We start from the raw sequence: 14,793 nt of genomic DNA, 5'->3' as shown, positions 1-14,793 counted from the left end.
CAAATGGTCAATAGCTGATCTACAATCTTCAAGTGTATATGGCACACTGCATCTGGCCAATGACCTATTATATTCAGATGACAGCAATAGATTTGTTAAATACTGTGCACCTCAAGGTGCACAAGGGAGTTGGGGAGATGTTCCAGATTGTTTGGTAAACAGAGTTGAAGAGATTATTCAAACTTGTGTACTGTTAATTAGTGCACTATTCCTTCTGAGGCTGTCCCACTGAAGGCAGCAGCTTATGTCGCTGTCAGCAGCTACCGAGCAACTCTCAATCAGTGATTATATTTACATTAGCTACATGCATGGCTGAGTTCTCAAGCCTTAGCTAGGCCATTTCTAATTCTACTCCCAAGTGTGATAGTACGTGTGTGCTGTTGAAACATTCAAGAGCCTCATGTGAGATTAATGTAGTATGCACATTCCGCCTATGTTTTTTGAGTGCAACCACTCCTATTCAGAGCTTTGTGTGTCTCTGGCTGTGTCCCTGTGTCCGAGCACGAAAATAGTGGTTGGTTTTCATCACCAAGTGTCACTGTTTTCTTTACATCTAGGGCAGAGGTTGCGGGGTTCCTACGCATCGTGGCATTTCTGCATGCAGTTGTCCTCTCGCGCATGAAAAATGATTAAATAGTTCAAATGTCTTTGAAAATAATAGTTCCATTTGAATAAAAAAATGAATGACTATTCAAGCATTCATTATGTTTTGGCAGCACGGCTCTGTTGTGGGATCTCTGCCCTTCCATACACACACATGGGATGTCGTCATAGGCATGAATGCCGCAAGCAGAGACCCCTCCCCACACACACACACTACAGAACAGAGCGGCAGCAACAATGACATCAGACAATGCATGATAAGTATCAGACGGACATGAGAAGGAGGAGCTGGGGTGGAGGAGGGTTTACTAAGAGCTTGCGGGTAAGCGTGCGTATACGCTGTGGCAGAAATAGGCTAGATGAAGCAGTTATGACTGAGTGCTCCATAATGTGAATGGCTAATGACAGGCTGAGAGCCGAGCATCAGCTGAGTTAGGAATCATCTGATGCTCAGAAGTAAGCTTGACTATTGTGTCCTGCCAGAACTAACATTATGCTCTACTTGTTGTGGAAGATATTTTATTTGTACAACAAAAGTGATGACAGCCGATCTGTGGCACAGATCTGATTCAGGCTAGATTTGTCTGCCCGTGTAAATGGGCCTTGGAGCATGCACTGCATTCTGTGTTTCTCTCCTCCCTCTACTGAGTTCCTCCTGCTGTCCTAAAATCCCAGTTCCAGCTCATCAGTGAATAAACATTGCTCATCTCCATTCCATAATTTCCATTCCAATAAATTCAGCTGTGTACTTGCAATCAGCCCCTCTGCCTTCCACCGTGTCAGACAGAGAAAGTGCTGGTTGGGCTTTGTGTCAAATTCAGGCCTGTTTTGTGTCTCAGCCTTCTATTCAATATTTAATTATTGTTTCTATCAGGGAAACTAGGTAAGACCGCCCGGGTACCCTGTACATTTGCATCACATTATCACGTTATTTTCTGTTAGACACATTAGGTTAGGTTGTCTATAGAGAAGTTATTTACATTTTTAAACTGATGGTAGTTTTGGTTTCATGGTATTTAGATTTGGCACTCACCATTTTGTTTCCCTGCCTTTTGTTCAGAATATGTTAAATAAAACTCTTGAGTTCATTTTAAACATCAGTTTCCTAGCTCCATTCTTTCACTGGATATATGTTATTGTCCATTTAAAGCCCTAGATCAGGGGTTCTCAACGGAAAATGCTGTGGCCATGTCTCATGAGTTGTGACCCCCGAAACCAATGTGTGTATATATACACTGACTACATACACACGCATGCAGGAATGCCTATCCAAATGCACATTGATTGCTTTAGTTTCTACCTTAGACTCTAAACTAACTCAATCATTATGTAGCGTTCACACTGGCAGCTACAAAGCTACAGGCTATATTCCTTTTCAATAGAAGCCAAAGCGACGCACAATGTGTTGAATAACCATTTCCACTCACCTGCCTTTCACACAATTCCTGCTTGTAATGGGGGGAAAGCAAGTTATTATCAGCCCAAGCTTTATATTTTCCTTCATATATTATTTCTTAATCGTCGGATGAATGAGACATCAGAGCGAGCATGTTGATCAACAGATAATGTGCGTTGTTTTGTATCTTTGTATTGTGAATGTGTCGACGCAGATATTACAATTCATGAATAAAACTAGTAAACTACAACAATCCAATGAGCTGACTAATGTTACTGATGACTACAAAGGTCCATGCTGTCCAGGGCAGACTGACTTAATGTGGCCCATCTCAAGCACGGGAGCAGCACATGTTCGCCAACCTTAATGCATGTTCACCAACCTTAATAATAATGCATGTTCGCCAACCTTATTGCATGTTCGGACTAACGGGACTTCGGATCTATGGGCAGTCCAAAATATGTTTTATTTGTGTCTATATTGTGTATGCGCACAAAGTATGCAAAAGAATAATTGCTAGCTATGTATTTTGTGAACTGAAGTCACCCAGTTTTAGAATCCTCGCCACTGTTCTTGGCCTACATATACTATAAGGTCAGTGCTGCTGCTGCTGCTGCTGCAGAGGATATTTTTTAGACAGTTCAAGGAAGGTAATCAAATGGAATGGTTTTATTATGCCCTTCAGATGGCGGTGCCACTTCCATCCTGTCCACAGAACCTGCACCCTTGTCAAGTTATTATTAAATTATGGACACAGCAAAGGAGCAAAGCAAGGAGACTATTTATGAATGAGTCCTGCCTACAGGCAAGACTGCTGTCTTCAGGTCAGCCTACCTTCTCGACAAGAAAGACAGACGATACTCTGACGATACTCCACAGCTAAATCGTGTGGACTTTGGACATGCTCTTCATTCAAGATACAGTGCTGCTGAAATTACTAACCATGTTGCCGGAGAAAGAGAAATGCGCAAAAAACTGCATGCATACCATAGACTGTAAAGATGCATACGTTGCCGGGGTTAATCACTTCCAGTCCTTCATGCTCATGGATACATACATTATACAGCCGATCCCCACAGAATCAAAGATAGTTAGCATCAGCTACACCAGAAGGTCTCATAACATGCTGGGTGGTAAGGTCACACAGTCGCAGCAGTCTGGAATAATTTGAAAGCACTCTCACGTATTGCAAAAGCCAAATTTGATGACTCAAGCAGACAAAAAACAAATGTCCTTAATTTAAACTGTCTTGGGCCTTGTGTATGATGTGCTGAAATGGCCTACTACAGAGACCCACAGCCAGTTTATGCAGAATATGCACTAATCATCATAATGCAGCATTAGCTTTATTGATGTTTTATTATCATTCGCTGAAAGCGAAACCTGGCACATTAAACACTTGAGGCTAAAATCCCTGCAGTAGAGGGCACATTTGGGTCCGTTTCTCTGTTAGACAATGGCCATTAAACAACTGCATTTTAACAACCTAATTAATAACACTAGAAAGAATTTCCAGGTCCTTACCACATGGCTTGCCACACCCAAGTCAGTCATGCTATGCTACTTACAGTATACACTGAGCTGGGATCAAACCCCTGGTGGAGTAACTGGTTTAGCAGGCAGTTTGAGGATCCAACAGAGTTAGGTTTTGTCAGAAGCGCCTTTAATAATTTTGGTTCAATAATTGTTTAACCAACAAACAGACATAAAGGGGGTTCAATAGTTCATCACACTGTATATTTGCCACTACTTCATTCAAACGTTCCGTACAAAACAAGTCATATAAGAGTTACGGTGTCATTTTTCCACTCCCCACCGGTGCTCACATTGAAGAGAGACAGCCGGGGACATACAGTGATCTGTTGCCGGGGGACAGTGACCAGGAGTGATGGCACTGATGGGGGACAGTGACAGGAGGGACGCCGGTCACGGACACGGGGGGTCCGTTCTCTCTTCAATGTGAGCACAGTTAGATTCTGACGGGAGTGGAAAAATGACACAACAGGTGTTATAAGGAGCAGCAGAATTCTATACGTGAGAAGTCCAGCCTTCTGTGCGCAGCTACAGTTACAGCTTTTAGGGACTAGTCAGACTGTGGTGAGGAGAAAAGTTCCACCTGGACTTGTACCCCTTCGTGAACTGTCATCTGCTCATCCCATGTTTCAAACACATAAGTGACTGGTAACTTCTACCTTTCAGCATCGCGAACAGTGTTTCTCAGTAGGTGGTTGCGCATGGTGGGTGAACAGTCAGCATGCCCTGAGGTACGCTCCCCCACCTCTGCTAAAATAGCACAATAACACTGGTATGGATAGGATCAGAAGTTAACATATCGTTGTTTAGCCCATTGACTGCATAAAAGAGGTATGCAGTGAGGAGGAGCCTCACTTCCCTCCATCATTGTGTCTGTGTGGTGCATGTGAACACCTGTTGGTGCTCAAAGGGCAAATGGGGGCTATGATAGTGGCTGTCTTGGAATTGGTTTATACATACAGTATTTTTTTTTAATTATCTTTTATTCACAATGGTGACATTTGTGCGATCTGTTTTATATAAAATGAAAATTGGAGCTATAGAACTTTTCAATCACTGGTTGAAAATGCCTCTTTTGAGTATGTGCCTGCCAGCTGTATGTCACGGTCTCAACTTCCAAGTAGCCTATACTCCTCCAATGACTGATGTCACTTTAAACCGACAGCTGTTAAGCATCAAACAGACAGGCAGGTATAAGTAAAAGGTACTTTCACTCATTTATAGAATCTATGGTTTTGGCATGGCACACACTAAACTTGCCCATAGAACTGAAATTGGCTAGTAGCTAGCTCTGGTACAAACTTCAGTGAATTGGCTTTTCTTGAAATAGTCCAGAAGTCAGAAAATAAAATTCAATATCTAAAAGGTTTAATAGGACTTTATACATTGAAACTCTGCTACCCCATGACTCCAGACTAAAGACATTTCTAAAAGTGCCTCATTGGCCTGTTATAGCGCCACCAACAGGTGGAGTTTTGCAAAACACATTTTTGGAACAAAATGCCTCAAATCATCCAATTGCCATTGTAAGAAGAAATGGCACCCTTTTCACATTGACTTACAGCGCCACCAGGAGGCCACAACCTGACCTGCATGGTGGAGACCTGTGCCCCGAGGGGCTTGCATTTTGACATAATGTTAAGAGTAGACCAACACGCCCATGCACAGGTGAGCTCAGTGCATTAATGGTGCTTAAAATAAAAATGTGTGAGAACCCTGCTGGGTTGATGGTGAATAAATACCTTGGGCAAGCCGCGTGCTGCATGGAGGATCTTCTTCCTGTGTCCTGGGTCAGTGATCCCCATGTCTCTGAGATCCTGGTCCTCCATCACGTTACTTCCCTATTTGTGAGATCACATCACACAGACACACACAAACAGAGACAGAAAACACACACATAGATATGCGTAGACACACAAACACATGTACAGACACACAAGGATTGACAGACACGCACGCACACGCACGCACGCACACGCACACAAACACACACACACACACACACACACACACACACACACACACACACACACACACACACACACGCACATGCACACGCACACACACATATAGACAATAGATAGACATACAGTAATCAAACAAGAACATATTAGTATAGTACAATGACTATAACTCAAACACAATGGCTTGCATCCATATACACGGTGTATATGCAGTGTATACGCATACACAAATAGAGATTTACTCATACACATACACAAGCCGGCGTTGCGTGGTGGAAGGACTTTGGAAGTCAAATCAATTGTCCTTGCCAAAAGTAAGTAATCAATCTGGCCTCATGCAACTGCAGCCATGTCTACAGTGGCCCTGAACTGCTCTGTTACATTAGCGATACATAAATGAAATGATCCATGAGTTACAGTAATTAACACACAACCCCCACATTCAGCACTGCAGTTTATAGCGGAAGCCTAAATATAGGCCGTAATGTTTCCCCTAAAATTATTTATGACTGAAATCATTGTCACTTAATTTTTGCCCCTCATCACTGTTCATATTCAGAGCTCTGCTTGCGTTGTCATCCTGTTCAAGTTTATAGGGAGGAATGAAGCTTCAAGGAAGGCCTTGAAAATGTGGAGCTAAGCGTTTTCTCCCAGTGGGTTGTGCTGCAGATTGATTCTCCCTTGCCAAGAATGTTAAAACATGCTGTAGTCTTTAATCAATCTGCTCCTGATGGTGGCTTTCAGAGCACAATGCAGCTGTGAGTTTGGAGAGCCTTTAGCGTGGCGCAGTTGGGGACTGTAAGATTACACGCTGATCGCTGGAATAAGGATCAAAATAGGAAGCAAGGAGGTCTGATGTAAGAGATGGAGCCAAAAATAGATTCACTACTTTTATTAATGAGAGTTTAGAGTCGGCTGCATGGTGCCCTGGGACTGGGAGAGACGATGGACTTATTATTCATACTGCCTTTTGACCATGTGATGGGAATGTGTGGTTCAGTTCTCGCATCGCTTACGCGCTGTGCTAGTTTTGATTTTGACTTGGTATGACTGGCAGATGCTGTAGTAACTCTAAGTCGCTCATTTTAATGTACGTACATGCTTGTCGTAAGCATTGATGCATTCATGAATTACAGTTTGGAAAAGTCGCACGCACGCACGCACGCACGCACGCACGCACGCACACACACAATATACTGTATCTGTATGTATTTGGTTAAAATGGGTAGGGTTTAAAAAAAGGCAAGAGCTTGCTCTGGTGCACTGGCCTAAAAGTGGGTCCTTAAAAACTGCTAAAACTTCTGAAATGTATGTATGTATGTATGTATGTCGTACAGTATGTTGTATGTATAGTAAATCAGCCATGCCTCAATCAGTGTTCAGGTGTTACCCAGAGTTATTGTGTAGGAAAATTGGCTCTCTCTCCCCCCAGAGTGTCCAGAGTAAACACAGTATACTGTACAAACTCACACACACCATGACTTTATACAATAGAGGACAAGCCTTGTGCCGCCAAGTTTATCAACTTGCCTAGCTTGGGTTATTGCAATGATAACATTAATGGGCGTTGGGTGGGTTATGGCGTGGGTGAAATGGTCCCTCTATCACTCTCCCTCCTTCCCTTCCCCCCCATTCCCCTCTCCCCCTCCTCCCTCCTCCTTGCTCTCTTTCTCTCTCTCTCTCTCTCACTACACTGTCCCTTGCTCTCTCCTTCCGTGCCTCTCTCACTGATCAAGCTCTGGTCATCCATCACACACGACAGAAACCATTAACGACGCTGATCTGCGTGCCGTCACCGCTGTGAGGTCACGCATGTCCATATTTAGGCCCTTTATATTAGTAACGAAAGTGGTATTAGCTTGCATTGGTGGTGTTATTGCCGTGACAATGATCAGCATATTCAGGTTTTAAAGAGGTTCTCTCTCTCCCCTATCTAGTAATAGCCATGGGCGTCCCATTTCTGGTTGCATGAAAGGATCACAAAATGATAATCATCTTGTTAAAATTACGGGCACACAGTTGTCTATAATGTATGATCTCTCAAAAGTTACATCCCATCCCAGGGCAATCAATATGCAGAGCACGCTGCAGAATGGATGTTCCTGCACTCTAGCTTTCTCTGGGGGCGCACGTACTTTGAGAAACTTTCTGTTATGAACTGGAGCAGAATCTCGCTACCAACGTTCTGTGTAAGGGGTTGGCCAAGGCCTGGCTGTCCAGCTGTGTTTTATTATGCGTGCACGTGTGTGTGTGTGTGTGTGTGTGTGTGTGTGTGTGTGTGTGTGTGTGTGTGTGTGTGTGTGTGTGTGTGCGTGTGTGTGCGTGCAGGCGTGCGTGCGTGCGTGCGTGCAGGCGTGCGTGCGTGCGTGCATGCATGTGTACATGTGGTTTCATCACTTATATTATTATATTACACTCACTCAATGATAACAATTCTAACAATCTGAATTAATTAATTTGTGAACATCTCAGCTCATATTCTGCTATCCTGTCTGGTCTACATTGTATTGTATTCCACTAATACTTCCCATAGCTCATCTGTCCACTTCATTCATGCTGTATATGCTGGTGTCTTCACTGACGGGTGAAATTGTGAAAGGGCATCAGAAACAATCACTGCCTTCTCCTCTGACCTTTTCCCTCGTTTGTAAACTCTCCACACCCCTGTAAATATCCTTGGGTAATTTGTCCTACGAGGCAAACGATTTATCTCCTCGATGCTTCAAGTCCAGGAGACACATTAGTCAAGGCATGAGAGTGAACATCAGAATGCTTAATGACCCATGTTCCTCATCACATTATGTCCCGAAACACTCTATCACAATGAAGAGTTCCGCTCCGCCCATAATGCAGAGATACCGAAAAAGCTGTTCTGTCCTTATTAACCGCTATACAGTGTATGCTCATGTTCAGTGATAGCACGGTTTTAAATCCACAGATCAGCTGTTATTGATTGTCAACGCGACCTTATTCATTATAAAAAGATGACATTCAGACATTCTTTGTAAGAGCAATTCCTGATATTATCTCCCCTTGACGAACTTCCACTTGTGGCAAGCAGATGCATCTCATTGGCCCTTAGCACTGCTGTAATGCTACACCATGGTCTGGGGCTGGCCTGGTTACTCATAATGTACTACCAGCCTTTTTTTAAAGAGTAATACTGTAGGTGTTTTGTGCAGTCATTTCCAAATGTTACAGATCAAGTGTCCTAGAGCTGTATGCTAGGGGGAACATGATATCGCTCTTAGTCGGACTGCAGAAGTTAAATGAACTCATCAATACGTAATTTGACAGAACCTTTAAAAAATGCAGTGCACTTCGTATGAAATGTGTCACTGCTTTCCAGAAACATGGATTTGTCCAATTTCATGATACCATCAGATGAGGGCAGCCAGTAGAGCTTTGCATACATTACTTAACAACTGTACCATAACATAACCCCTGTAACAAAATATAAAGAATAAGTCAAATATAATAATCAATATCCTTTTCTATGTGCTCAAATGTTAACGGGCAAACTAACACCACTCAACCACAAAACAACTATAAACTATTATAAAATAGCCAATCTACAAGCTCACAAGCTCTACTACAAGCGCATAGATCAGATTCCTTTTTTGTTTGTTAATTCTCTCACCGTTAATGACTTGCCGAAATTGGGACGCCAGGGTTAAAGTGGTTAACGGCTATATGAGTATTATTGCATGCTGTGTTAGTGTTATTGCACATGCTACAGTTATTGCATCTCCCAGGCATGTGATGTGATGTGATGTGATGTGATGTGGTGCGTGCGTGCGTGCATGCGTGCGTGTGTGTGTGTGTGTGTGTGTGTGTGTGTGTGTGTGTGTAACAGAGCAGAACTGGTTTAGTGAGATTGAGTTTAACCACACTGTATGCAAGAAGCATATTTAGAATAAAGCACAGTGCTGTATGTGTACAGATTGAGCGAGGCTCAGGGATTGTGCGGCCAGGCGATCCGCCTGGATCTACACAAAGGTCCAGGCCAGAAGCCGCATAAATCAGAGGATTTGCTGAAGGAAGGCGAGGGGTGGGCCGGGTGGGGGCTGTGGGGCTGTACAGTAAATGAGATGGCATGGGGAGGATGCTGGGAAAAGTTAATAGGTTTTGGTCGTGATTTGTCTTACCATTGGTGACAGCTCATATACTTTACCGGGGATTCATAGTAGGGCCATAAATCTTTATGCATGGGGTCATGCACTGCAAGAGGGTGAGGTGAGGAGAGAAGAGAATGGCAAGGCCACTAGAGTCAAGTGCCCGAGTGAGAGAGAGAGAGAGAGAGAGAGAGAGAAGCAGGTAGGCAGGACCATAGGGAGTGTTGTGAACTGGAGCAGACAGACTCCGACAAGAGGTTGATAGTTTGCACTGCACGTGACTCACCATGAATCGCAGGTCGTCAAAGCCGTTGAGCAGGAACTTGCTCTCGTACTGCGGCAGCCCCACATGCTCCAGCCACTCCCCCACTGGCTGGTCCAGGGCTTTACCGCAGGCCCCATCTGCCGAGAGAGGGAAGCGCTTCAGCAGGGAGAAGCCGTTCAGCCGGTAGCAGCGGCACTCCGAGGACGACACATGGCATTGCCACATCATCCTCGGCCAGCAGGGGCAGGGCCAAGTGCGGCAGCACCAGGCGGAGTGAGAGGGAGACAAGGGTCCAGGGTCTAACTCAAAAAGACACAGCGGGGAAGGAGGGTAGGAGGTGATCGCAGGTCGGCCCCGGTTCGAGCCCTGCGCGGGGTGGGGTGTGGGAGTAGGGGGTGGGGGGTCTGGGTGATACGACTAGGCTTAATCTCTATAAGACTCTGTTAGTGCTTGATGGTGTCAGGTGAGGGTGGAGGAAAAGGAAGCCCATCTGAAGCTGGGTAGTGTTAGTTACACGTTGGACCGAGCCATTGTGGCATCTTCCAACAAACAGGGCTCACTAAACATTTCTTTAGTGAGCAGATGAGCGAGTGAAAAAAAAAACCAAACGGGTATAGCTTGTCCAAAAGGGGGGAAAATATATATAAATATGTGTATACTGTATATAACAATAGAGTATCACTACAAGTCAAAAGAGAGGAAATAACTTTCAGGCCAAGACAAAATGGAAACTAGTTAGTACTACAACAAAATCCCACATTTTCCTAAATCCCACATACTCGGCTTAAATCATCTCCATAATTTAGTTTTACACCTTTAGGGTTAGATTTAGAAATATGTCACTATCCCCAAATTTAAATTGGTCAGGGTTTTCACCACACATACTTGTAAAGCTCTGGCTGAGTCCCATGGCTTCATTGGTCAACCTCTTTGAGAGCTAGGAACACGTCTCATAGAATGAAGGTAGCAGCATTCTATTGTACTGTGGAGGTACTCGTGGAACACACGTATGCTTACACCCCTTTTCTGTTTTGTTCTTTGCACTCCAGAATGATGAGGAATATATGCTCAGGCAGACAGAGATATTGTAAATCCTACATCAAGAAAAAGAGAAAAGAACAAAGGTTGACTGAGGATTTCCAGCGTTGTTGTTGATTCCAAACTCCTGATTTTGCAATGAAATCCAATGAAAGATTCCTTGATAAGGCTCCAGGTAAGCCGTCAGAAAGCGGCTCAGTTGTCCTTGGTGTTGCCAGCACTGCCGGTGTTGCCCAGCATTCACTCTCACCAGGAGGCTGGCTTGCTTTGACTGCTGCTCTGCTCAGCCAGAGAACGTCCTTATCGTTTCTACAGAGCTGTAAAATCCACGCTCGATCCGACAGCGGATGGCAGGTATAAGCCTTTTGATTCTGAAGCGGAGGGTGCCCACTGGAACGTGGAGCGGGTTCCGCCGGCACTATTTCTAGGGGCGATCAGCCCTGTTCTAGCCCACCCGGTTCTCCTCCTGCGGTGGGGTACGGACAGCACCACAAGCCCCTATGCTGCTCAAGGCAGAGGTTTGCTGCATCCCCTGCCTGTCTCAGACACGCAGGCAGGGGCAGACACGGTCACAGCGGCTGCTCCTGGCTCGCACACTACGCCCCCTCCTTCCTTCCTCCTCCTCCTCCTCCTCCTCAGCGTTCGCAGGGCATAGTGTCCCCGATGCTGGGGAGGCTACACACGAGACCACAGCACTGCCCCTGGCTCAGCTGCCACAGTCACCACGTCCTTCCTGCATCCAGAAAAGCAAGGGGACAATCGTAATGCTCATCCCCCTCCTCATCCGCGCAAATCTCTCTCTGTCTCTCTCTTTCTCGTTCTCTCTGTCTCTCGCTCTATCTCATCATGCTCCCATCCCCATGCTATGTGTTTGCACTGCAGGGTTGCCGTATGCTGCCTGATGGGTGCTGCTCCGCGTAACCAACACTCTGTTCCTCCCCTTGTCTCCCTCCCACTATACTGTATCAGCTCCGCACTCACTCTCACTCACTCTCTCTCTCTCTCTCTCTCTCTCTCTCTCTCTCTCTCTCTCTCTCACACACATACATACTCTTATATACAGTATTCACACATGCACTTCACTCGTCTCTCGATTCTCTCTTCTTCTTCTTTTACTCTTTTTGTCTCTCTCTGTGTCTCTCTCTCTCTCTCTCTCTCTCTCTCTCTCTCTCTCTCACACACACATGCACATGCACACAGCCACACACACACACACACACACACACACACACACACACACACCTATCTCTGTACCCTCACCCCCTCTTCTTAAACACAATTCCGCTCCATCTCGCTCTGTCTCTCTCATTCTGTCTCAGAGTAAGTCAGTCAGTCAGTCAGTCAGTCAGTCAGTCAGTCAGTCAGTCAGTCAGTCAGTCAGTCAGTCTAACAATCCTGCCTGCCTGCCTGCCTGCCTGCCTGTCTGTCTGTCTGTCTGTCTGTCTGTCTGTCTGTCTGTCTGTCCTCTGCACTGATTTGACTTGCACAGAGGTACTCTGATCTTGCCACTGCGGAAAGGACAACATCAGAGACAATGAACAAGCATTGGGAGCCCCAACTGTAAGGAATGACTCACTAGAATATAAAGGGATGATGGTCTTACTCTGGCCTCATTCTGCAGCTTGAGCACTGATTCCACAGCTTCTTCTTTGACAAGCGGTATTAAAATGAAGGCCATTTCCAACCCCTTCGCTTATTAGCAGATAGCTTTAATTCATTTAGATCGCACTTTGATGATGGACCGGGGGAGGGGGAGGGGGGTACGGGACGACCAGTATTGATTAATTTCAGCAGAACTCTGCTGTCGGCTGGGAGTGGGGGGGAGAAGAAAAAACACACGCACACACGCACGCATACACACACACACACACACACACACTATAGCGCATAACTACAGCTCTCTAGTCCCATTTCATTTCTGTATCAGCCGTTCCGGCTGCATGACGGAGCGGATGCAAATTCCATTAGCGCCAGATGCTCATGTCACATCAACCCTTTTAGAATACAGCAGTGGCAGCTTGCTGTGCCCAGGTTTAGACAACAAGCACGATTAGGCTACATAAACTTTATCAGGAACGCCGTTGCAAAGACAAATAGATGCTACCGCAGGACTGTTTACGGCGTTTCGACACGGACTTTTACATCCATGCAGCAAGACGTCTCGGTAGACTACAGCAGCACTATACACTGTCTATGCAGCCTCGCTCCCTTATGTCCATCACTGGCCTTATCTGAGTGCAGCTGCAGGCGGAGCATAATTATGCAGGTTTTTCAGGCTACGTGCAATCGTCTTACATCCCCTGTGCCAATTTGAGAGCGCCATGCATCCAGCAAAGCAGCCAGTCAGCCATCCAGAACAGAGGGGGGGAGTTTGTGCCAAAACAGAGAGGAGGCGAAGTGAGGAGGTGTATTGATTGAGAGCCCCATCCAGAAATGGCTGCGTGTTGCCCAGTTGCGGCAGTCCGTTGTGGTCAAGTAAAAGGCCAGGCCAGGTCTCTAGTCATGGCTCAACATGGCTCCAGATCAGAAGGCGGCACACAGTAACATCCTCGTTGTTCATTTCTTGAGTGTGTCAAAATTGACCCAATTGACCCATGCTCAGAATCAAAATTGGCCCAATTGACCCATGCTCAGAATTAAATGAACATTGAGTATTTGACTACCCTACTGCCAGAAGGGACGGCAGTGGCTCAGGGGTAGAGTGGCCGGGAAGAGCAGCAGGATGTTCCCAGTTCGATCCTGGGCTCCCCCAGAGTTAGTGTCGAAGTGTCCTTGAGCAAGACCCTGAACCCCTAATTGCTCCCAATGTGTAGGTTGGTGCCTTGCAATGGTTTCCTTCGCCATGGGTGTATGAATGCGTGAATGTAATGCACAATCTGTGTAAAGCGATTTGGATAAAAAGACTAAATAAATGCACCATTTACCATTTTAGAATACCAGGAGGAGAGAGAGAGAGAGACAGGAGAGGCAGAACGAGAGAGACCAAAAATGAGGAGGAAGAACAGAGGGAGAGGACAAGAAAGGGGAAAAACATCAAGTGCAAAGACATTGAAAGAAGAGGATGCAGGGAAAAAGGAAAGAACGGGAACCATGTGACAACTGGAAAGAGAGAGAGAGAGCGAGAGCAGGAAATAGATAAGAGGATAGACAAAGACTAATAATAGAGGGGGTTGGTGATGAAACGTGTGCAGTGGATAAGATGCTAATGGGAAGTAAGGAAGATTGAAGTGGGCTAATTATGATTCACCAAAAGATCCCCTACCCCCCACTACCGCCACTCATCTATTTACTTGTCACTCCTGAGCCCAACGCCAAAGTCAGCTTCACTCAAATGAATACTCCACCGTCCAATTACAGCCATTCATCAGGGACAACAACACAGGGCAAAACAGGGCCTAATTACTGACTGATGGAGGGTCTGGTATGGGTGGCGGCGCCTACTGCACCTACTGCTGCCGAGTGGGCCGAGCTGTGGGTTTCTGTACTGTCTCAATCCAGTTAGCTCTAGACTCATATAGCAGAGAGAGCAGCCATGAAGGCTTGTTTACTGGCAGCGTTAGAGGTTGTGCCTAGATAAAACAGCGTCTCTTTATCAGTCAGGAGAAATGTCACAAGCTCGTTGTCACCACATCCCATGTGCTGGAGAAAATGAGCCGCAAAGCTGAATTAATTCAGGGAAAGAGAAGACAGGATATTTTCTCTTTGAACTTCAGTGTGTGCCAGTACACAACCCAAGCTAAAGCATCTATAGTGAGGTGCTAGCTCTCGGTACGTCTCTCTTTCTCCCTTTTTAAGCTCATTTACTCAGTGCTCTCGTATCAGACAATCAAGGTACTCAGTCAGAACGCCAGCAGCTGCATTCCTGAGCATGCATAGAGG

At 45.5% G+C, this 14,793-nt stretch overlaps 1 protein-coding gene across 1 annotated transcript in view; it reads right to left on the bottom strand.

Moving 5' to 3' along the window:
* Positions 1-14,793, bottom strand: part of anks1ab (ankyrin repeat and sterile alpha motif domain containing 1Ab) — a 62,406-nt gene that overhangs the window by 27,521 nt on the left and 20,092 nt on the right. The window contains exons 3-4 of the mRNA XM_080773239.1: positions 9,898-10,013; positions 5,275-5,373 (exon numbers count right to left, since the gene is read on the bottom strand). Of these exons, the coding sequence (XP_080629365.1) occupies positions 5,275-5,373; positions 9,898-10,013 (215 nt within the window). The remainder of the gene's footprint in view (positions 1-5,274; positions 5,374-9,897; positions 10,014-14,793) is intronic.

This window comes from Protomyctophum bolini (genome assembly GCF_963924005.1).
Source record: "Protomyctophum bolini genome assembly, chromosome: 2".
Classification (NCBI taxonomy): Eukaryota; Metazoa; Chordata; class Actinopteri; order Myctophiformes; family Myctophidae; genus Protomyctophum; species Protomyctophum bolini.
The sequence above is the reverse complement of the archived record's forward strand: the minus strand, read 5'-3'. Positions and strand labels throughout refer to the sequence as shown.